This window comes from Mastigoproctus giganteus, chromosome 5 (genome assembly GCF_048544385.1).
Source record: "Mastigoproctus giganteus isolate SK-2022 chromosome 5, ASM4854438v1, whole genome shotgun sequence".
In the NCBI taxonomy this organism is placed as follows: Eukaryota; Metazoa; Arthropoda; class Arachnida; order Uropygi; family Thelyphonidae; genus Mastigoproctus; species Mastigoproctus giganteus.
Window position 1 is genome coordinate 69,418,814 of NC_143579.1, and position 25,174 is coordinate 69,443,987.

Genomic DNA, 25,174 nt, shown 5'->3' on the forward strand with positions numbered 1-25,174 from the left:
TAGATGCATGCATTTGCTGGTACAACTCGAAGTTTTGTTTCAAGTTCGTGTTTTGCACCACGAATTCGTTTCCTGTTTTTCATCGCTGCTCCAGTGTCATGCATTTCTTCAAGTCTTTTTCGGTTTTTCAGTATTGTAGGTAAAGTAAGCAAAGGGATGTTGTATTTCTTTGCAATGCCCATTTTGCTTCTTTCCATCCTATCAGCCTCTTGTATAATTTTTAGTTTAATTTCCAGGCTTAATTCTGTCCATCTACATTTTGTCGCCATAACACTGCTAGATCAGATTTAATAAAAACAAATTTTAAATTAATTTCAAGGCACAAGTTCCGAAAAAGACATCAGCTCAGATAAAATGGCATAAAAAATAGATTGCCGTATATGATAGCAGAAGACTCTTTGAACTGGGCTAACAATTGCAACTGACGTTATTCCCGTGGAGAGCGAAGCAGTGCATGTAAACAACTTAGAAAAACTTTTTATTCTTTTGTTAATTTAACAACTCATCCTTCAAGAGTGCACTTGACATTGTAACTACCATATACTGCTTTTGTTTACAAAAACTAATTTCTAACAAGTCAACGCCATCCTTTGGGAAGTAGGGAGCTAGGTGGCTGGGGTAATTAGCATTAGTAGAGGCACATGATGCAAGGAAGCAAGTTTATGCAGCATCAGCCAAAAAAAAAAAAAAAAAAAACCACTCCCATTTCACCCCTACTTTCGTTCCAAATAAACCCCTAAGTTCGTTACCTCTTTAGTAAATCCCACTTCAGCACACTGTGATCACGGTTCCTTTGTCTGCAGATTCTTAATTCATGAAGAATCACTACTGATAATCAGATCAACAGTATTACTCCCTCTAGTTGCCTGCCGAACATGCTGATGTAGAAAACATTCATCCAATAAATCCACAAAAGCTTTGGCGTCTCCGTAGCCAGGTGGGCAGGAGCAGCAGTGCGTAGCACACGCTTCTTGATTAGACCGGGGTTCGAGCCCGTGACCACCAAATACGGAGGATGCGGAAAGGTCAGGGAATGACCACCACATATCCCCGGAGCAACATGGCCTTAGTTGCTAATGCTCCTAAAAGCCAAATAATAACAACAACAACAACAAAAGCTTTGCTAGTGTGTTGAGTGACCAACCCACAAATTCCACAGTCAATATCTGGGAAATTAAAATCCAATATTATAAGACTCTCTGATTTACTGGCCCACTCCATTTCCCTGTACAGTTTCTTATTTTTTTTTTTTTATGTAAACCCCAAACATGAGAGGTATTAGAACCTATAGTACTTAGTACTATAGGTTCTAATACCTCGTGCTTGGGTTGGAGGTTGAGAAGACAAAAGAAGATATTTGTTGACATTTGTTTGTGGACTTGAACTTCCGTAGACTGTAATTTTCAGGAAATACGTATGGAGGAAGGTTGTTCCAGAAAACGGCAGTTGAATGAATAAACGAGGAAGATGAAAAGTTGGTTCTGTGAGTTTGAAGTTGGACAGTAAATGGATGTTGGCTGGTGGCGGCACGTGTTCGAACTGTTTTGAAAGAGAGAACGGGAATTATAGAAGCCAATTCAGAAGAACAGTGCCCATTGAAGTATCTGTAGAAGAGGCATGCAGCAGAAACAGTACGTCTATGAGAGCGAGTGGAGAAACTCTGTTAGAGATGAATCATTAATTAACCTAACTGCTCTCTTCTGAACGGAATAAAGAAGCCTGAGAGAGGTTTTGGGGGCACCACCCCAGATGTGGGAACAATATTCCATGGCAGGGTGGATTTGCGATTTATACAGAGTGAGCAGCTGTTTGGAAAAAAAGTAGCGCCGAGAGCGAAAGAGAAAACCAAGATTTTTAGATGCAGAGGAAGCAATATTTGTAATGTGCTTGTGCCAAGAGAGATTAGAAGTCAGGGTAATCCCCAAAAGAGATATATCATTTTGCCTAGAAATCGGAGTGTCACTAAAGATGAGCATAGGAGCAGAAGAATCCTTTTTGTGAGATATAAGACAAGATTAAGTTTTAGAAGAGTTGAAATCAACTAAGTTGTCTTTGTTCAACTGGAGAATTACCTGAAGATCGGCATTTAAGGAAGTGGTAACAGATTTTCGAGAAGTTGAAGGTGATTGAACAGGGCAAGGTTTCTCAAAATGGAAAGAGGAATGCAATGTGTTATCATCGGCAAAACTATGGATAGGATTTCCAGTCAATGGAAGAAGGTCATTAATATACAAGAGGAGGCGCCTCCGTAGCCAGGTGGGAAGGAGCAGCAGTGTGTAGCACACGCTTCTTGATTAGACCGGGGGTTCGAGCCCGTCACCACCAAATACGGAGGATGCGGAAATGTCAAGGGAATGACCACCGCATATTTCAGGAGCAATATGGCCTTAGTTGCTAATGCTCCTAAAAACCAAATAACAAACAAACAAACAATACAAGAGGAAAAGAGTGGGGAAAAGAACTGAACCTTGGGGGACACTGGCATTAGTGGAGAAGTTAGAAGACAGATAGCCATCTACCATCACCCTCAGTGAGCGATCAGAGAGAAAACTGGATAAAACAATTACTGAAAACAATTGCTAACAATTGAAAACAATTACTAAAAACAATTGGCAAACCATAAGATGGAAGCTTGTTTAGAAGACCTTTATGCCAAACACGATCGAAAGCCTTTGAGATATCAAGAGCAACTACTTGTGTTTCACCAAACCTTTCCATTGAATTAGTCCATAAATGGGTAACATAAGCCAGTACATCATCAGTGGATCGACACTGACAGAATCCATACTGGTGATTGTTGATCAGACGGAAGGTTTCTAGGTAGTTTAAGAGTTGGAGGTTAATTGATTTCTCCATTACTTTAGAAAGAGTAGAAGTAATTGCAATGGGACGATAATTGGATGGAAGGGATTTGTCACCCTTTTTAGAAACTCGCTTGATATGAGCAAATTTCCAAACAGAAGGAAAAACACCTTTGGAATAAGAAAGAAAAAAAGGCGGCAAAGAATAGGAGTAAGTTCAGGAGCACAGGTTTTGAGAACAAGTGGAGAAATACCATCGGGACCTGGAGCTTTCTTAGCATCAAGATTTTGACGGAAGACCACAGGAGGCATTCAATGGAGTGTGTTGGGAATGGTGGGAGGTGTTTTACCAAGATCATTAATATATGAGTTGGAAGAAAAATGGGATGCTAGCAGGTCAGCTTTATCTTTGGCTGAAGTGACAACAGAACCATCTGGTTTGGACAGAGGTGGGAGCAGAGATGGGCAAAAGTTGCGGCCAATAGCTTTGGCAAGGGACCAGAATGCTCGGCTACCATTAGGGCAAGAAGCAAGTTTTCTATTCTTAGCCTGTTCAAACTCTAGTTTGGACTGATTAATAACTGCTTTACAATTGTCGCGAGCTTTGGTGTAGGCAGAAAATGAAACTGAAGAATTAGAAACAAGCCAATTACGATATACAACATTCTTCTCTTGAACAGCCTTAGCACATTTATTGGAAAACCAAGGTTTAGATGAAGGACTAGATTTTAAAGTGGAGTGTGGTATAAAGGATTCTATTCCTGCAAGAATAATTTCACTGACACGATCTGAGCAAATGTTGACATCAGAAGTTTAGAAACAGTAATCCGACCAAGGAAAACAAGAAAAGAAATCTCGCAGGTCATCCCATTTTGCATTCTTGTAATGCCAGACGACACGAGGTTGGGAGATAGCCATGAGATAAAGGCTCCATTGGAGAAGAGACAATCACCAAGTTGTGATCTGAAGTGCCTAAAGGGCCTCTCACTTCGACCGTGTACTTAGAAGGGTTGTTTGTGAGAAAAAGATCAAGCATGTTGGCTGTATGATTAGGATTGTCCGGTATTCTTGTAGGTAAATGAACAATCTGTGCAAGGTCATTAGTAATTGCAAACGCCTCAGCATGTCGACCAGCTGGGTCGGTGTGACTAGAAAACAGAAGCCAGCTGGAGTTGTGAACATTAAAATCACTATTACTTCACTGTTAGGAAAGTTGGACTGGAGAAAGTCAAGTTGCAAAGAGAGGAAGTCAAAAAGCTCCAAGTGATTAGTAGAGTTGGGAGAACGGTAGAGACAACAGATGAATTTTACACTATGAGGTAGAGAGAGAGAGATTTTAAGCCAGAGAAGATCAAAGAGAGTAGATTCCAAATTGCCAAGTCTCTGACAGGGAATATCAGAACGGGCATATGCACAAGTACTGCCTTTGAGGCAAAAGGAATCATACAGCGAATAATTTGGGCATTTGAGATGAGCAGTAGTTGAATCAACCGATAACTGAGATTCTGTCTGAAAAAGTACATGGGGTTTGGCAGACTGCAAGTGGAAATGGACATCGTTAAGATTAGAATTGAGACCACGTATATTTGTGAAATGAATTAGGAAGTGGTTGGGAGGTTTAGATCTTTTCGCAGATAAGCTTGCTCTATTAGTTTGACTATTTATGGTGTATTCAATAGTAAGAAAAAATGGGTAGAACATGCTGAATGAAGTAATGAAATTTTTGGATATTCCGTACACATGGTAAGAATATACCCATATCCTTGACATAATGTGGCCTCGACAATGCTCCCCGCATACACACTACTTGGACTCCCTCCAGTCACTATCTGGCAGAGTAGAGGTAGCAAGATTATACACTAGCTGATCCGGAAGCCTCCTAGAGAGTTGCCAATAGGTTCGGTCCAGTGTACTAACTAGCGGCCGGCTTGCGAACACCGTTTTAGAGCTGTACCCTTGAAATGTAAGGAATATTGGATCTTGCCACGATGTTCATCATAACCTCAAAAGTCATCAATCATACTGCATGATGGAAGAAATAGGGAAGTGTTGACCAGAACGTAGCTCTAGAGACTAAACATGGGTTCCACCACTTCAAGCCTCCAATAAGCAAAGTGGTGGTATTGCACCGGTTGATGAGAGTCATCTACTGCCTGGTAACATAGAGGGGCGGCATTCCTCTGTGTGGTGTGGGCGCCACACCTCGACCCCTGCTTACGTTGGTTTACACCTGGGTGGTCACCCACAATGTACTTGTGCATAGAGGTTATACCCAGGATTACTAAAAGGTGCAAGCAGAGGATTTGGCTGTCACAGATCGTCCGGACTTTGCCAAAATTGGGTCTGAATATCAGTTCCATCAGCGTTTATTCCCCCATTATAAGACTCTCTGATTTACTGGCCCACTCTATTTCCCTGTACAGTTTCTTATTATACTCATCAGTGTCATTAGTCCTATAACACACTCCTACTCTCAATTTTGATCTGCCAGTGCTTATGTCACACCAAACTGATTCAACACTGCACTGTCCAGCGATGTTGACTGGCTTCACTTCCTTGGATTTTGTTTCTTAACTAATTGCATAACCGCTCCTCCCTTCATATTCTGTCTATCATTTCTGTACACATTGTACTCTCCAAATTCTAGTTCTGCATTCCTTATATCTGTGTGACACCACATCTCTGATATCCTAACATCTGCCTTTGACGTTTTGAGCAATACCTCAAATTCATCAAATTTATTTAACAAATCCTAGCATTGGTGTACATGCAAGTATACATGCACCTGTTCCTATTCTTAGCTAACCTAACGCAACCCATGTGTTTACTTGTACCGCAGACTCCCAGCAGTCTCTGAAATACCCTGCATCTTGTTTTCCAGGCTGTTGCTCATTCCTATAAAAACAGTGCAAGAATCACTTTCACCTCTGGCTACTGTTAATCTATTAGTCCTTGTATACCCCCCAAGCTAGCAATTTTCCAACCCACCTAACACTGCCTCGATAGCATCAGCAAATATTCTTGCACCCTTTCTATTTAAGTGTATCCCATCCGTACAGAAGCAGTCTCTCCTGTTAACAAGTATAAACCAGGCTGAAAAAAATTCTACCCCTTTAGCCTTGCACAATCTTTCCAGGGCCGAATTGATCAACAAGACTCTCATCATATACTCCCTCCTATCATGTCTGGGCAGAATTGCAGAAACTTTCAAATTCAACCCTAATTCACGGCTTTTTACAACAGGGACCTGTTCTTGTTAAGTAATTCTGCCGTTCTCCTACTCTTAATATCATTAGTGCCAACTTGTACAACCATATCACCTTTTGTGGCCTTAAAAGGTGATATCTGCTCTATGTCATCAACCTTTGCCCCTGGCAGACATACCCTGGACCTGTTCCACCTATTCTTTTTACATAGCATGTTCCTCGTTTCCCTGACAATGGAGTCACCAACAACTACTAGTTCCTGTGGGACCAGCACATTCTGCCTTGGGGGTTGCCGCTGTGTTGCGTGATGATCAAGTGCAAGCTCGGGCGTTGATGTGGGCAGCTGAGAGCTCGAAGGGCCCCTCAGTTTAGATCCTTCGAGGGCATCCGCCCTGTCCTTCAATCTCTCATATAGGCCCATGACAATGCTGAGTTGTCGTCTCATTTCCTCACACTCCTTACATCGCACACACACAAAGACATCCCCCTTGGCAATATCATGTCCCATACCTGATTGCTCCACAAACATCAAGCAAGCAGTGCATTTTAAAAGGCTGTGGTTCAGAGGGCAACTGCCCTCCTCAGTTCCCCCCTGCCACAGCACTCCATTTAGCTTGAGCATTTTGCTTTGTTGCTCTGGTCTGAGTCATGATTTCGATTCAATTTCAATAAAATTTCAATTTTGGTACTAAATTATAACCCTAATTTTGTATCCCAACGCAGTTGTAACACTATATCTATATATATATATTTTTTTCAGGATCAAGTATTATCTTCGAGTTTCTTTATATAATTTCCGTATCAAGTTATGTATTAATTAATTATGTTATGTTTGTAAAAATCTAAGTCGTTATATGTATTTAGTTAAAAAGTACAATTTAATTGACAATGAAATTCAATAAGATTAATAAATTTTACTGATTAATTGATAATATTATATACTATACTATACTGAGCTAATGCTATCTAGTTCAAAATATAACGTTGTATCATTTAACAATGGTGGCAAGTTACGAACGGTAAATCTACAAACACTTAAGTATTAATTAACTTCCAAAATCTCGCTGACTCAATTCAGAATAAACCAAAGATCTTGACTAGGTCTATAAGCTACTTATAGAAAATAATTTAATATAACAATTAGTCAATAAAGCATCTAAGTATAGCTAAAAACTTCCCATTCGCCGGCTCTGCAAAATTTGTAAAACACGTGGATTGGATACGCTTACCGATACTAAGTAATAACCTACAAAATCTCTATATAAGTTAAAATTTAAACTAAGTATCGTAACTAGGAATATAAAGCTACTCTAGAAAATAAGTTAATAAAACAGAAAAATCTTCTCTATTTTCCTGAGCTGTAAAAACTTCGCCTGCACAAGGCTAATCTCGTTCCCACTCTAATAATCGGATCGCTTTGCCAAAATTTGTATTAAACATACAAAATGACAATATTTATTTCTCAGGGGGTGAAAAAGAACTTTGTAATAAACAAATATATTTACATAGAAAAGCCTATCCTTTCTCAGGGGAATGGTATTGTGTTTCATATAAACGTGTACTTTGTATAAACTGAGTTTGTATTAACGAGAGTTTACTGTATATGCAAATGCATATGTATCTAATGGATTTTAATTACACTTTGAGTTCCTGCTATGAAAGTTTTTATTTTCTCTGCATTCTTTGTAATGCTCCTTTTCACACCTTTTAAGTATTTTACTCATTTTTAGGGAATAAAGCACAATTACAAAATGAGGAGGCACGCTTGATACACATTTGGTTTGGGTTTTTTTTTTTTTTTTTTAGGAGCATTAGCAACTAAGGCCATATTGCTCCGGGGATATGCGGTGATCATTCCCTGACCTTTCCGCATCCTCCATATTTGGTGGCTCACGGGCTCGAACGCCGGTCTAATCAAGAAGCATGTGCTACGCACTGCTGCTCCTGTCCACCTGGCTACGGAGGCGCCACTTGATACACATAAACAAAGCTGTGCGCGTGTAACAACTGAATAAACAACACCGTAAAGGCAACTCTATTAACACCTCACTAGTTCACATTTTACTAAAGCACATTTCTGGGGGTTCATAAAACAATAAAAACAATTTCCAGTTGCGTTCCTGCTAGTGGAATCTATTATAAACTGGTAGTAAACTAGATCTAATTGCATTTGCGATAATACCGATAGCTGGAATTTTACGTTATTATGGTGAAATGTGTTTATCCTTCACTGATATAAAAAGCATAAATACATTTTCAGAATCTTCTCTTCATTCCTATTGTGTTGCATTCAGTTGGAGTGATTCCGCGTCCGACTGCCATTTCTTGTAAACACAAAGGTGAATCGTGCATAAGCGAATTCGGTTCGTGTTATATACGATATCGTTCCCTTATTTATAAATTGTGTATGATCAAATTCGTGTTATACGAGGACTGACTGTACTTATGTATGTACAAGAAAATCACGTTATATGTGGGGTCAGCAGGTGTTCGCTTATATCTGCAGTTTCAGCCATCCACGATAGGTCTTCAAACGTATCCCCTATGGATACAGGGGTCTTAATCTATATAGTTGTACTCCTTTATACTCCTTTATTTTTATATTTAGCATATATGCACCTGTTCTTACTCTTATTAACCTTACACAGCCCATGTATTTACTGGTTCCATGATGACTAGCAGCAGTTCTTGAAATCCTCAGCAACTTACTTTCCATGCTGTTGCTCATTCCAATAGAAGCAGTGCAAGAATCGCTTCCTTATCCTCTATTTCCTTTTCTAAAATAGTTTCAAAATCATTTAATAGTTGTAAAATTTTATTATTACCTAAATTGTGAAATAAATTTTTAAGTCCTAAAGCAGTATTTAATCTTTCTTCTGTTGGAATTTTAATTTCTTCAACATCGACAACAACTTCAACAACATTCATCGTTAGTATTCAAATTCTTACATAAATTGCCATTGTTGCCAGTGATTCCTAGCAGAATCATAAAGTTCTTCCCAGTTTTCGCCATCATTTTCATATGTGACTGAATCTTTCTCGAAATCTGTATCAATGTTTACATATATCTACTGTAAAAATTGAACAGTTTCTTTTTATTCTTTTATAAAATTTTGGGCTGAGAAGTGGCAACTGAGGTTTAACATTGACAATTGCAAAGTACTGCATATAGGTAGCAGTAACCCCAAAGAAATGTACTAACTGTGTGGTGTTACACTCAGGGTAATGGAGAATGAAAGAGACCTGAGGTAATTGTGCCGTCAGATATGAAGTTTTCTGAGCAGTATAGATAGGCTGCAAGAGTAGATTATGTGGTCTTATCTATCTGTCTGTCTGTTTGTTTGTTTGTTATTTGGATTTTAGGAGCATTAGCAACTAAGGCCATATTGCTCCGGGGATATGCGGTGGTCATTCCCTGACCTTTCCGCATCCTCCGTATTTGGTGGTCACGGACTCAAACCCTGGTCTAATTAAGAAGTGTGTGCTATGCACTGCTGCTCCTGGCTAAGGAGGTGCCATGTGGTCTTGTCGGTGATATACACAAATTTTGCTAGCAGGGATAAGGAGGTGATTATCTCCTTGTATAAGGCAATGGTTGGGCCACATCTTGAGTACTGTGTACAGGTCTGGAAGCCTCATTTTAGGAAGGATGTAGAGTTGCTAGAATGAGTACAAAGAAGGGGAACAAAGGGGTGCTCTTACGAAGAAAGGCTTAAGTTCTGCAAATTGCAGCATCTGGAGACTAGGCACCTGCGAGGTGATCTGATTGAGGTGTATAAGGCCTTGAATGGATTGAGCAGGCTTGATGCTGATGAAATTCTTCCCCTTTCTCAGATTACAAACCTGACGGGGCATAAACTGAAGGCGCATTATAGCCTTAGTTGCTAATGCGCCAATAAAATCCAAACCAACCAACCGTAAACTGAAATTGAGGAAAGACAGTTGTCGAATAGATGTGCGGAAATTTGCCTTTTGTCAGTGGGTAGTTTAATCCTGGAAAAAACTTCCATCTGTCGTGAAAGTTGATAGCATAAATAAATTCAAGGAAGAAGTGGGTAAAATTTTTAGAGCAAATGAATGGGTGAAATAGGAAGGTTTTATTTATTTATTTTTTTTGCTAATGTATAAGCTTGCTTTCATACATCATATACCTATGCTAATGCTAAAATTGGTTCTAACCTCAACCCACATGTTGGTATCATAGATTGTTGTTATTTGGTTTTTAGGAGCATTAGCAACTAAGGCAATATTGCTCCAGGGATATGCGGTGGTCATTCCCTGACCTTTCCACATCCTCCATATTTGTTGGTCATGGGCTCGAACCTCGGTCTAATCAAGAAGTGTGTGCTACATGCTGCTGCTCCTGCCCACCTGGCTACGGAGGCGCCGGTATCATAGATACTTCCACATTTATTGAAACACTTTTGTATAGTACTTTCACTAACACTTTTCCAGACCAATTTTACATATTCAATAATGTATTGTAGTGAAATTTTTTTTAAACTAATATTTCAACATTTCATGCTATGTTCATATTTGGTACTACTATAATTAAAATGTTTGCGATAGAATGATTGAAATGATTGAGTGATACTTTGGTCCAGTGGTTGACAAACACTTGATGTATTAGCAGGAAGAAATAATATATTAACATTATTTAAATTCAAAATTTTGGGATGACATGGGGCATTATATATTACTAAGATCTCCCTATTTCTATCTTAGTTTTTTATTTATTTATTTATTATTTATTTATTTTTTTGTACAAATTATGAAGCACTTGTTAACCATGCTTTTTAATTGTTCTACAGATCAGTATTCATAAGTGCCATATTCATTTTTTTAAAACATCTTGGCCTCAGCACTGTATTAATTATTGTTGGTTGTTCTTTTTGTCCTGAAGAATTTATACACAGTAAAATTGTTACACTTTGTTTTTCTTTTTTTATAACTGAAAGAATTAGTACCTTTAAACACTAACCATTTACTTGAAGCACAATAAAAGAGGATAGTTTTATCTACATTAAAGATGGTCTGGATTCGTATTGTTGTGTTAGGTGGAAAACTTGAAATACACTGTTCCACATTTGCAGATGCACCTTTAACAGAGTCAAAACAATGTTATTTTTGTTGCAGAATTTAGTAAGCTGCCCATTGCTACCATAAAATGTGTTTTTTTTTTTTTTTTTATTTATATATATTTTTTAAAGCTTTCGCAAAATTCTGAGCTTTTTCTTGTATCATTGGACAACCTACTGGGAATTCCTTTAGCACAAGCACGGTCAAACCAAGTGAGTGTTAAGTCATTAATTTATTGATATGGTCAATATGTTTCTTGTTGAATATTTTTATATGCATTCTGAATCCAGTTTTCCTGAAAATTATTTTTTTCTTGTAAAATTGGTTGAATTTGTGTTCTGCCACAGTTTTACTTTTCTGCAACCCTCTTTGCAATAAACCCCCTGCTGCATCGTCTGTAACTTGTGTGTCTAAATTTAAAATTTTCATTTTGCTTTTTTTTTTGCTATCACATCTATATTCAAAGATGGATAAATCAGAAATAAATGAATTAAATACCTATTTGGTAGCATTATTCATACAGTTACTTTAAAAACTCCAGATTCATAGAAATATGTAAAACAATGGCCACCAAACATCAGGATTAACAGTCCTGGTCAGGTAAGACAATAGACATCTTAGAGAATTAGTTTCCTAGAAATCTATGGAATACACTGTTCACGGTCGGGTCAGAGAGTTGTCACTTTAGAGAATGCAGTTTTAATACACAGGACACTTATTTGAAACTGTTCTGAGAAATATTGGTCTTTTGTAAATATATGGTCTCATCGAGAAGGTGGTTGCTTATACAGGTTTAATTGCAGCTAATTTTTTCTTTTGTATTGTAGTGAAATTTTTTTTAAACTAATATTTCAACATTTCATGCTATGTTCATATTTGGTACTATTTGGTTCATATTTGGTACTTTTGCTCCAAATAAATTAGTAACTATCTTTCTATATTTCCTGCTTCTCTGAGATGCACAAAATTACTGACTTCTTCAGACTTTCTGAACTTTTGATTTTGTGTAACTAATTTTCATGACAAATTGCTACAATGTATATTTAATTTATTCAATGATTTTTAAAGCAACTAATACTGCTGCACATGGAAGCCTGCTTTACAAATTGGAGTGATATGACATTAAGGGAAAATTGCTTCAATGGATCAAGGGATGGTTGAGTGAGGGATGGCAGAGAGTGGTAATAAATGGATACTGCTCTAAGTGGACTAATGTTGTTATTAGTGGAGTCTCGCAGGGGTTTGGTGCTGGGTCCATTGTTGTTTTGTGTATTTATCGATGAAGGTATATCAGGCTTAATGTCCAAGTTTGCAGATGATGCAAAGGTTGGCAGGGTTGTTAATGACATTAAAGACAGTATGCTACTGCAACTTACTCAGATTAAGAACCTGATGGGGCATATATTCAAATTCAGGAAAGACAGTTAATACACTTGATGTATTATTCAAGAATATTACTTGATGTACTACAGTTGTAGAATAGCTGTACGGAAGTTTGCCTTTAGCCAGCGGGTAGTTGATTACCGGAACAGACTTCCATCTGTTGTTATGGAAGTTAATAGCTTAAATAAATTTTAAGGCTGAACTAGACAAACATTTGGAGTGACCTGATGGGATGGGATGGGATGGGAAGAGCTTTTTTTTTTTTTTTTGTTTTGTTTTTTGGCTGATGCTGTATAAGCTTGCTTTCTTGCATCAAATGCCTCTGCTAATGTCTGTTGCAATGTTAGTAATAATTTTGTGATTATAAACTTATTGTTGAGCCCAAATGGATAAAAGGTTTTTAATTTAAGCATGAAGAATTCCTCCTGTCTAGTTCTTAAGTAGAGGTCAGTTATGTGTTTTTGGGTTCCTTTTGTTATAATTAGCAGTGCCCTAGTCCATAATCCATTTTAATATCATTCTTAATATTGCTGTAACCTTTCTCCACAACCTCTAATTTTATTTAATGGTATCTGTCTGTAGGGAATTAGGTGTATAAGGACCAGCAACATGCTTTTCTAAGGCATGAAGGCTCAGTATCTCCAGGGGCTCACATCTGGTGAGTATGGGCTTGGCACACCCAGGGTCTTGAGCTGGATATCATCATTCTTCTCTTTTTTGGTGATTCCTTTCTACTCTCTCTCTCTCTCTCTCTCTCTCTCTCTCTCTCTCTCTCTCTCTCTCTCAGGGTAACTCGGGGAATCGGGGAATTTGTTTTGGCTGGTGCAGCATAAGCTTCAGGCTTCCTTGCACCACATGGCTAATAATAATAATAATTGGGGATAACTATATACATATATACAGCCTCCTTCATGTGAATCTGTGAAACTTAACCCTGTGGATTCTCGTTATATTCTGTGTTTGCTATGTTGCGGTAATAATTAGTTAATTCAAGTTGTTAACTTTTGTGGAAAGTAATATTCTTGCATGGTGATAATGATCGGTATCTTTACTTTTTATGGTGTTTATAGTCCTGCAAGTAGGGATTTGAATTTGGGCATCCTGGTACCTTGTGGATAAGTGACGAGCCTTACCTATGCGCAATTAACTTGGGGTTCAAGTGAGGGCTAATTTTTAGCTGTAATAGGAGCGTTTTTATTCCGTGGAAAAGATTTTTTTTGTGATACTATTAGGATTAATGTTCATTGGTTACTGTTTGAGTTTTGCTTGTGTGGCAGCATTTATATGGTGTCTGATGTAATTATCAGGTATATTGTTATCATTGAGGGTATTTTTCAGTTTTTTTAAAGCTTCTATCATGTTATCTGGGTTATTGCATATAAGTATAATTCTGTTGGTTTGGTTTCTGATCACGTTTCCATGTATATGTTTGGCTAAATTAGTTTCCCAGTTTGTTAGTTTAATAGCTGGGACTGTTCCAGTTTTTTTGGTCTCTTTTAATTATGTTCAAAATTCGGCGCTCAATATTTCTCTGTGTGACTCAGTCTTTTTAAAGCTTTGGCATTCAATGACTGTGTTTTACAACCATTTGTTAGGACAGGGAGAGTACATTTATCAAAAACTTTTCGATTGAGGCAGAGAGGCAAGTTTTTATTGAAGACTATATTAAGCTTTCCAAATGCTTGCTATCCCAATTTATGCTCTGTTCAGTTTCATCATGATGTTCTCCATGTGGTGAAATTTCTTGTTCAAGGTAAACATACGTTTCCACTTCTTCTGTTGGCCATGATTTTCTTTGGTCTGGTAAATTTGTTTAATATAACCTGTGTTTTCTTGATATTCATCTTCAAACTGAACTTCTCGCTTTCATGCTGCAGTTCTTCAATGTTTTGCTGCAATCCTTCCAGAACATTTGCAAAGAGAATGATATCATTTAGAAATCATAAGTGATTCAGGTAATTTACATTTATCTTAGAGTCCTTTATTATCTCAATATAGCTTGCAAAAAATTTCTTCTAAGCAGACAGATAATAGCGTTTGGGAGATTGTCTCCTTGTCGGACATTTTTTTTCTATGTTGATTTGAACTTTATTGTTGTTGACCTGCACTGTGACACAATTGCATTTTCATATATTGATTGGAAAATATTGAAATAAGCTCTCTCTCTCTACACCTTGGTTGGTTATTATTTGGGTGTGATTATTGCTTGTTTTGTGACTGAGTCGAATGCTTTTTCCATAGTTGATGAAGACTATGCATAATGGAAGGTTGTATTTGTTGTACTGTTCTATAACTTGCCACAAGCAAAACTCAAACAGTAACCAATGAACATTAATCCATTATACTGAAGCTGCTTCTGAAATCTGCTTGTTCTATGGGTTGTTCCACATCAAGCATTGTAGACAATGGGCAATAGGCTTATTGGTTGGTAAATTTTTTTAAACCTGCCTTTTCACCTTTTTGTTTTTTTTTGTAGCAGGAATGCTTCTGCATCTGGTGTTAGATCTGGTTGTTGTACTTTATCCTTATAAAGATTTGAATAAAATTCTTTCATCCATTTTTGTATTTGTTGTATGTAACCATTTATTTATTTATTTATTATTTTTTTTTTTGCTTTCTTTAGCCCTTGATTTTCTTTTGTTGTTCTACTAACAAGATCGATGTTGGACTTATTCATTTCTTCTTTTATGCACTTTCTTGCACATTTCTACATATTCTACCTTGTTTCTTATGTTACTGCTTTGCTTCATTTCTCATTGCTTTTTCATAATTGTAATTTTTACCTTTGATATTCTTGTTTTACAGTAGGTACAAGTGTGTAGGCAATGTCTAAAATAGTCTCAATGACTTTGTCATTATCGGTTGAAATATCTGTGTCAGCAAGGTCTTGCAGCACATGAAAATGATTTGACAGTTCAAAGACGACAATTTTTCAATACTTAGTTGGTTAGTGTCAATCTTGTTCACTTTAGTTGAACAAGATTGACACTAATAATAATTGGCTTGGCCAATTATTATTATTTATTTATTTTATTTTTATTTTTTGCAATGAATTTTGATTTTTACTCTCAGTAACCGATGGTCACCTCCAGCATTAAAATGGTTCAAGACTGAGGAGTTAGTGAATATTGTTTTATTGTTTGTCAGTATGAAATAAATTTCACTAATATTTCCAAGAGGGCTCCTACACATCCATTTTCTTTAGGCATTTTTTTCTTGAAGAATGGGTTTGTGATGAACAAATTTTGCTCCACCGCAAATTCAATTAGTAGATTGCCTCTATCGTCTCTTTTTCCAGTTCCATATGAGCCAACAGATCTTTCCCCATTTTGGATCTTGCCAGTTCTCACTTCGAAATCTCCTATTACAGTTTTATAGTGGTAGTCTTCCTGCTTGTACAGGCACAATATATCTTTATAAGATCCTTTGACTTCATCATCACTTTGGCTGCTTGTAGGAGCATAAATTTGAATAATTTAAGAGAATAGCATGAATAGCAGAAGATAATAAACTAGAAGAGAATAGCAACCATTTTGCTTAATAGCACAGCAAGCATTTCTGTAATACTTTCTACCTTTATGGTTGAATCTGTTATTCCTTATGCATAATTTAATTGTCCAGTAATCACAATCAAAAGCTGAATTTCACAGACAAAATCTGAATCTTTTTAAAGTGATGTATTTTAATACAAGTAACTTAATGTGTTTGATTCTCTGAATTGTAACATTGTGAAGAGAGATATTTGGATATGTACGTTTATTTGCTAAGGTGAAATTAAGGTATTTTTCTTGTTAGGAATTGGGGACAAATCAAGTGATTTAATGCAAGTGCTTGAAGCTGTTGATGAGTTTGGATTTCAGATGGTGATAATTTGTATGCTGAATAAGGCAAATAATTTTAATTATAAACTTTTTGTCATAACTCTTAATTCCCTCTGAAGTACTGATTATAAAAATTTACATTTACATAATTTACTTAAGGATATTTTTCTACTCATCAACAAGTTTACATTTTATTGAAAAAAAAAAATATTGTCAAATTCTTTTACCCATTTACAACAACAAGAAAAAAAACTAAAAGAAAATAATAATATAATTAGATTAAAATTGCATAAATATAATGTACTATTTGTTTCTTTTGTTGTTGATTCATTTTACATTTCTTTTGTAAAATTTAATACTTTCTTTATGCATTGATCTAATTATCTAATTTTGATTGGTAAAGATATAGCTGCATAGGTAATTTTGGATATTTATTTAAATGTTTTGTAGACAGTTCATGGAAGAACTTGTAACTTACATTGAGCAGACTCCAAAGGTAAAATTAGCAACTAAATGGAAACAGCCAGATATTTTGAAGTAAGTCATCATCTAATTATATATGCTCTTTACTTTAAAAGATACCTTACGTTATTTGTACATCAGAGAAAAATAAAGCTCTAAAAGTTCATGAAACTCCCAGCATCCTGTTTCAGAGATTGCAAGATATACATGAATCTCTATTTAATTTATGATTTATTTAATCAGCAAATGCCATTCCCAGAAATGAGCCTTGTTTATATGCTTTTATCATTGATTTTATAGCATCTTCTCCTTCTAGCAAAATTTCTGGTATAGCTTCTGCATCTGGTGTTGGATCCAGTTGTTGTCCTTTATCCTTATAAAGATTTAAATAAAATTCTTTCACATGTTTTTCTATTTGCTGTTGCACCATCCTCAAGCTTCAAAGCAAACATTTAGCTGTTTTGCTTAACCATTTTTTATTTTGCTTTATTTAGCCCTTGATTTTCTTCTGACGTTCTTTTAATGAGATCATTGTTGAACTTGCATATTTTCTACATATTCTACCTTGTTTCTTATGTTTATCACTATTTTTTGTCAAGAACAATAAAAAAAGGGGGGGTAAAACACATTTAAATTTGGATTTGATTGCATGTACTAAGATACATCAGCACTACAAGAAACTCAGCCATTATGCCACACAATGCCATTCTTTCTTAAATTACTTATAATATTTTTACCGAAATCTACTGCAATGCCACCATATTGATCATCAAATTGCACAATTTTTTAAATAAAAATATTAATCAGCTTAATTCTATTAATATCATAAGCACCTTTCTTCATCAAGGCCTTTCAAATGGCTTTTTTATATGGCTTTTAAAAATGCAAAAATATAAGATAAGATCATGGACAAAAACATGTTGGTAATGCAGATTGATGCAAAATAAATATAAAAGTATTATATTTTCTTCATTAAGGATGTAGAATAATTAATGTACAAGATATGTGAAGTTAACGAATTTGTGAATTTATTTCAGAAAATATATATACATTGAATAACATAATATATGTATCTTGAAAGAACAATTCATATGTTTTTTTTTTCCTATTTACAAGTCTGTCAGTGTTCTGTATTTGTTCTATGGGTTGTTTACATAATGCTTATTACGATTTTTTCAAAGTTACGTTGATGTGAGCAAGCATTCCATTCATTTATCAGGAGGCCCAGAATTTTGCTAGTATGTCCATTGTGTGGAATTGATTTCTAAAATTTGATTGAAGCATTCTACAAGCCTTCTCAAAGTGACTGAAGTCACTGCATCAACTCTTGTTTGTCAGCCAGTTGATAAGAAGTTAATGCATGACTGTTTTTAGCAGTAGAGAGAGCAACAATAAGAAGTGAGTGAAATCAAGATGATGCTTAAGCCTCTGAATTAAAAGTACAGATTATTTCCTGTGAGAACCTGTTCAAAGGAAAACTGTTCAAGAATTCCTTGCACCATCAGCAGACTAAAGTTGAACAAGCTCTTAAAAATTGCAGCCATTCAGAAGGATATGCTATAGTGCAAATTCTCTATATGGAACATATGTACAATTATGCTTGGATTCTGAGGAAGGCTGTTTCCAAAAGAGTGTACTTGTAATCATGTTGTTAATTGGCATGAAGTTGACAAAGTTCAGGAAGGAGTTGGATTTGTAGATGAGAATAAGCTTGTTTCTCTATATCATTTGATCGTTCTAATACACAGTGTAATATCCAGACTCATGTTAGACATTTCAAGAAGATGTTATTCCAGAGGATTAATATTGATGAAAATCAAGTAGAGGAAGCAGATAGTTTTAATCTCTTGGGCTCCAGGATGGATAAAGAAATTATGTGAAGATTAACTGTGGGTAGAATAGTGATGATAGGATAAAGATCAAGAATAATAAGAATGTTTCTTTAGCAACTAAAATCAGAATAGTTTAGCACTTAGTAATAAACTTAGTTTGCTACTAAGTGCTGATTTTTGATCTGTTGATGATGTTCAGATATGAAAGCAGAACAAGCAAAGAAGACTAACTCTTCCAGGTTATGGATCTGGAGAGAACTGCTTGCAGTCCATGAGTTCTTCATGAATTGCAAGAAAACCCAATCTGTCAGTTCCTAGACAAAAGAAAGCCTGCCTGTTCTCTTTAAGCCATGATAATTAAGCAAGAAATTACTTATTTCAGACATTCAATAAATGCAGATAATGCCCTGGAAAAGGTAATAATGCTTGGCAAAACAGAAGAAGAAGAGGAAAGCAACAGATATACTGTGTAAAACGGTAGTTAGTGAGATGAATAAGCAAAATTTTTAAAGATTAGACAATTTTTAATTGTCATACAGAATTGTCATACTCACCAATTTATTGTGCATACCAATTATTGTGCATAGAATCATCACATACAGTAAGTGACATGCACCGAATTGTCATTCACTGAATTGCCACATACGCAGAGCTGTCATTCACAGAATTTTGTTGTTCTCACCAATTTATTGTGCATAGAATCATCACATGCTGACCGGGCTAGCCAGGTGGGTAAAGTGCCCACATGGCAACCCAAAGGTCGCGGGTTTGAATCCCGCCTCGGGCTTGGATCACAGTACTGTAAAAACCTTGGGAGGTGCATTATGGCCACTGAAGCCGATGCACCAACAACTAACAAACAAACAAGAATCATCACATACAGTAAGTGACATGCACCGAATTGTCATTCTCTGAATTGCCACATACGCAGAGCTGTCATTCACAGGATTTTGTCGTATGACTGTAGTATGACAATTGTCTTACTCCGAATTGATATGATCCCATAACATATATTGTAGCTGAAGTACTGGATGTTATGTTTGATGCCATGTGCTTATTGGAGGATATGGAGAACATTGGGTATTATGGTAGTTGCATAAATATGTAATGTCTTCAGTTCATGCATAGGTGCCTCCGTAGCCAGGTGGGAAGGAGCAGCAGTGCGTAGCACACGCTTCTTGATTAGACTGGGGTTCGAGCCCGTCACCACCAGATACGGAGGATGCCGAAAGGTTCAGAGAATGACCACCGCATATCCCGGAGCAATATGGCCTTAGTTGCTAATGCTCCTAAAAACCAAAAAACAAACAAAAAAAAACAACAGTTCATGCATAAAAGTTGTCTCACTCTCTCTCTCTCTCTCTCTCTCTCATTAATCACATATTACTGTCATTTGCTTATGCTCCTGGAACAGTAATGCACTGTTCATTAAATAACTTGTTACTTCCTTAACCATGCTGGCAGGATTCTGTATATCATTAATAAAACCCCATGAGCCTAGCAGCCTATCTATTTTGCCTGTGTGCATTGCACAAAGAACTTTTTGCTTACTACTCAAGTGTGCTACCGCATTGTATATTATTCTGAAATACTGGCCCCCCCTTGAACTTGTTAATGTTAAACTTCAATTGCTACTTCTCAGCACATCTGCCTATAATTTTTCTAGATCTTCTTGCAATAGCATAGCCTGATTACTGTAATTAACAGACTTATCAACATCCATATCATCTGTCAACGTAAACATTAAGTTTGATATACCTTCATCAATAAATATAGCAAAAATACTGGGCCCAGTGCTGAACCTTGGGGATTCCACTAACAACTTTGGCTCAAGAGAGTGGTACTATCGATAACCACCCTCCAACTAATCACACTCAAATATCCCTTTATCCATAGCATTGGATTGTCCCTAATGCCTCACTGCTTCAGTTTGTTCAGGTCTTTTGTGTGGAACAGTATCAGAAGCTTTTCAGAAATCTAAGTATATGAAGTCAGTTGTTTTTGCATCTAATTCCTTTGCTACTGCATCATAGTTAATCCCATCAACTTGGCCAGACAAGATTACCCATTAACAAATCCATGCTGCAATTGCTATGTAAATGCATTCTTGACTAAATGGTCCCACATTACTTCTTTAGCCATTGACTCCATTATATATTCCCTAGAAAAGAATTCAAGCTTACTGGCGTGTAATTACTCACATCACCGTTTGTGAATTGAGGCAAAATTTGAATATCTCCTATTTTAAGGAAACTCCTCTGAATACATGGATTCTGTCATAATTAACTCTAATTGTTAATGGGAGAGACTATTTTTACAGGGATGAGATACACTTAAATGTGATGCAGTTCTGTAAATTGCAGTGTGTGGAGAATAAGCACCCTATGAGGTGTTTAAGGATTTTAATGCATTGGGCAAGCTTGCCGATAGCATTCTTCAACTTGCTGAGACTGCTCACATGGGGGCACAAATTCAAATTGAGGAAGGATGGTTGCTGGATAGATGTGCAGAAGTTTGCTTTCAGCCAGCAGGTAATTGATAAGTGGAACAAACTTTCATTTGTAACTGTGAAGTGGGTAGTTCTAATAAATTTAAGGAAGAACCAGACAAATTATTGGATGTTATCCAATAATTGATGGAGATGGGTGAGTTATGTGGGATTTATTTATTTATTTATTTATTTTGATGATGATGCTTTCTAAGCTTGCATTTGCGCATCACTACTAAAACCAATTATGGCTATAGGTTTGTTTACTTCTTTTTCTGCTTCTTTTAATATAATCGCATTGATCCCATCCCCTTCAGTTGCTTTATTAATTTTTGTTTCAACAATTTATCCCAAAATCATTTAGCTCCCAGTTATATAGGAATACTAGAAGTATTCTAGTATTCCTATTCCTAAAAATTGCTTTGCAGGTGAATGTAGATCAAAAATATTTATTTAGCTTGTCAGTATCCTGAACAGGTTCATCAATGATTATGCTATTCATATCCAGTGGGCCAATGTGGTTCATCCCTGTCCTAGTGTTAACTAGTATTCTCTGTTACTTTTCCTTGCATTCTTAACCCAGGACTTTGCATAATCTTTCTTAGCTTTCCTTAACCCTCTTAGTCACTTGATTGAACACTAGGTCCATGTATCTTTGATAACTTATCACATGAATTTTTCTTCTCTGCCACTACTCTCATCAGTTTATCTGACATATGTTTAGGACTAAACCTTGAACATTATCTCATAGATGGTATAAAAAGCTTGTTAGCTTCAGTGATTACTTAGTTGAATGTTTCCCCATTTAGAATTTGCAGCTGGTGATGTCAGTTGGTCCCAACAAAGGGAATTTAAAAATTGTTTACAACTTCTGTGGTTGCCTTTACAAAAGCAAATTTCTTCCTTTTACTCCTGAATGTAGTTTTATCTTTCAGGCAAACCCATGTCAGTATATCATGGTCACTGCCATCTAGTGTTTCCTTTATCTGGATATTCTTAATGCATGATAATTTTATCAAGAGTATGGCTTTGTGTTGTGTTGTGTTACTCCAACATATCGGTTTAGAAAATAGTCACCTAATAAATTCAATAAAACCTTGTTAATGTGTGATTCAACACCCCAAAGATTCTATTCAAGACCTGAAAAGTTAAAATTCCCATTATAAGACATTCTGATTTACTGGCCAACTTTGTCTTTATAATTATTTGTTGTACAATTGCACTTCCTGCAGGACCAATGGCTTCTGCCTCTGGTGTATACTGATACATAGTGTATTCTATAGGTTAGAATTGGGCTGAGTGTTTGATGTATCTCTCACTTTATTTCCTTTGAGGACATTGACCCCTTTCTTCAAATTTGCATGTCAGTTTTGAATTTTCTTTTAATTTTTTCATACTCTTTGCAACTAAAGCATACAGAAGCATCTTCTGCAGATCTATGCCCCCATTATATTTAGATCTACAAACATGTAACAATTATAACAATGATAAGAGCCTGATTTTTAGAAGAACTGCTGTCAACAATTCCCCCCCCCCATCCAAAGTGGAGCTTCAGTAAAAGCAAGTAAAAGGCACTGCTCTGAGCTGCAGTCTCTAGCATGATATAATTAAATTAAAACTGAAAACTGTAGCACCAAATCTCAATATTACTGTACAGTAAACCCCCGCTATTCGCAGGGGTTACGTTCCTGAGAAATACCGCGAATACTGAGTTATGGCTCCCATAGTAATAAAGGGGTTCCGTTCCAAAGTATGAAATATATAAGAAAAACTAGTCTAAAATTTTGTCTATGTATGTATTATAGGTACCTTCATAATATGACTTATGTACATAGACAGTACGTAGTGAAATGCAAGCATATGGCATCGAAATGAAAATAAGAAACAGTTTAATATTAAATGTAGTATTTATTAGAAATTTCAAACAAATCTTTCAAACCAGCGTCTTTGCTAGCTAAAAAACTTATCCCGCCAGTACTATCACCAGTTTCGCTAAAGTGTTGATAAAGGAGTTTTGCCTTTTCATGAATAATGAGTGAACTTAACGGAATTTTATTTTGAGTTCGGTCTTCTATCCACAGATTTAAAGCTTTTCCATTTTTTCTAATTTAACATCACGAGTTACAGAGCAAATTTTTGAAGCAATTAGCGCGTTTTCACGGACACTATGGCGGATTTTTTCTTCCGATTTCTTGATTGATCATACCGTTGACTCATTGATTTTATAATGTTTTGCCACTGAGAAGACACTTTCACCCTTAGAAATTTTGTCTAATAACTCAATTTTATTCGCCAATGTCATCACCTTCTTTGATAATTTTACATTCACATTTCAATTGTTGTTCGTAGCCATATTTTTGTACGGTTAGAAAGAACTTGTCCACAATAAAGTCACTTTCTTCCGTTAACACACTCGAAAAAGTCTGTTTTACACTGCAAAACAGTAGATTTATCATTTTTGTAAGCATATCAATTTATAAATTGATAAATTTATTCAATTTATAAGCATATAAATTAAAAGAAAATGACGAAACCTTCCATGACAAGCGCATAACACATACTGAACAAAGATTAGCGAGAAACAGCACGCTCGCGATTTTGTCACCCCTCTCCCCCCACCCACTGAGGGCTGTTTTGAACGGGAAAGATAATTTTAGCCACGCCCTTGTTTTTTTATGGCGGAAAATGTTCACGGCGCTTTAAAATTCACATTTTTTTAGGTTTCATTTTATGTTAAATCAGTGACCGTGAATACGCGAAACCACGAATACAGATACCACAAATAGCGGGGATTTACTGTAATTCTAAAAGGATCCAGAAGTACATACTAGGGCTTGCATAAAACCAAGAAATTTCAAAACTGAGTTTAACCGAAGTTTACTCTTAAAACCGGTTTTAAAACCGATTTTCTCAGACTTAGGGAAAATAATTAAAAGCTTATAACACAGGTATTTATTTAACTTGGGTAGATTGTACAAATCGTAATCAAATCTTTTAAACAAAATCTATCACCTCTTATAGTAAAAAAAATAAAAAAATTAAAATGCTCCAAAAAAGTAACCAGCTTGAGATTATACAAAATTACAAATTGTATTCAAATCCTTTGAATAAAAACTATCTTCTTGTATAGTAAACAAAAAAATAATAAGCCCTATAATAATAATAAATAAATAAAAATAATGCGAAAAAAAACAGCTTGGGGAAATTACTTTACTATTTATTGCTCAGCTTTTTTCTGAAAATGATCCTTTAAAAATCACAGTATATTAAGCATTTTTCGTGATAGACTTGACCTTATTTTTGTGTTAAAGAGACCAGTGATCGAAAACACTCTCTCAGATTGGACACTTGTTGGTTTAATGGTCAGCAGTGCTCTATAAACTTTCTCTAGCTTTTCACTTCTACTGCTAGTTGCCTCCAAAATTTTAAATTCTTTGCTGATTTCCAATTCACTCAGATATTTTGAAGGCTATTCAGTTAATCTCTTTATTACACTATCATACTCTCGCATGAGTGTATCTCCAACATCGGAACTAGACGAGTCTTTGTTTTCTTCTAAAAGAACAGTTCTTTTATTTTCAGTTTCTTCATTCAATGCTAAGATGCCTTCGGAATGTTTTGCAAATAATCTCTGATAAATCTCTTCAGCATGCTTTTTCAAAACTTGCTTACTTGGAAAATCAAAAGTTCTTGAACCTGAATCTTCTTTCCTAAACTTTTTGGGGTTGTGTAGATAGCTCAGCAAAGCCACAATTTGGCAATTTCGTCTTGCATTGTAACGCTGCAAAAGGCTTTGGTGAAACTTTAAAGCAAATGGGTTTTCTGCTGTATCAAGCTTAGCAAGCAGAAATTCTATTGAAGACTCTGCTTTAAGTAAGTCTGTATCTTCTGAGGTTATAGCCTTCAGAATCATTTCAACTGGTCGCAAAGTTTCACATAGCAATTCAAGTGTTTTCCAGTCATCGTCAGACACAGCTTCAGTTGACAGTACTGCACATGGAGCATTTGGAATGCAATTTTTCAATTTCAGAAATCTCTCAATCATATAGAATGTGCTATCCCATCTAGTCTTGCAATCTAATATAAGTTTATATTCTTTCCC

General features: G+C 36.1%; 1 protein-coding gene across 8 annotated transcripts in view; it reads left to right on the plus strand.

The window, feature by feature from the left end:
* Positions 1-25,174, plus strand: part of IntS9 (integrator complex subunit 9) — a 370,946-nt gene that overhangs the window by 67,494 nt on the left and 278,278 nt on the right. For all 8 annotated transcript variants that reach the window (XM_090373281.1, XM_090373278.1, XM_090373279.1 and 5 more), the window contains one exon: positions 16,741-16,827. In XM_090373281.1, the coding sequence (XP_090229407.1) occupies positions 16,741-16,827 (87 nt within the window). The remainder of the gene's footprint in view (positions 1-16,740; positions 16,828-25,174) is intronic.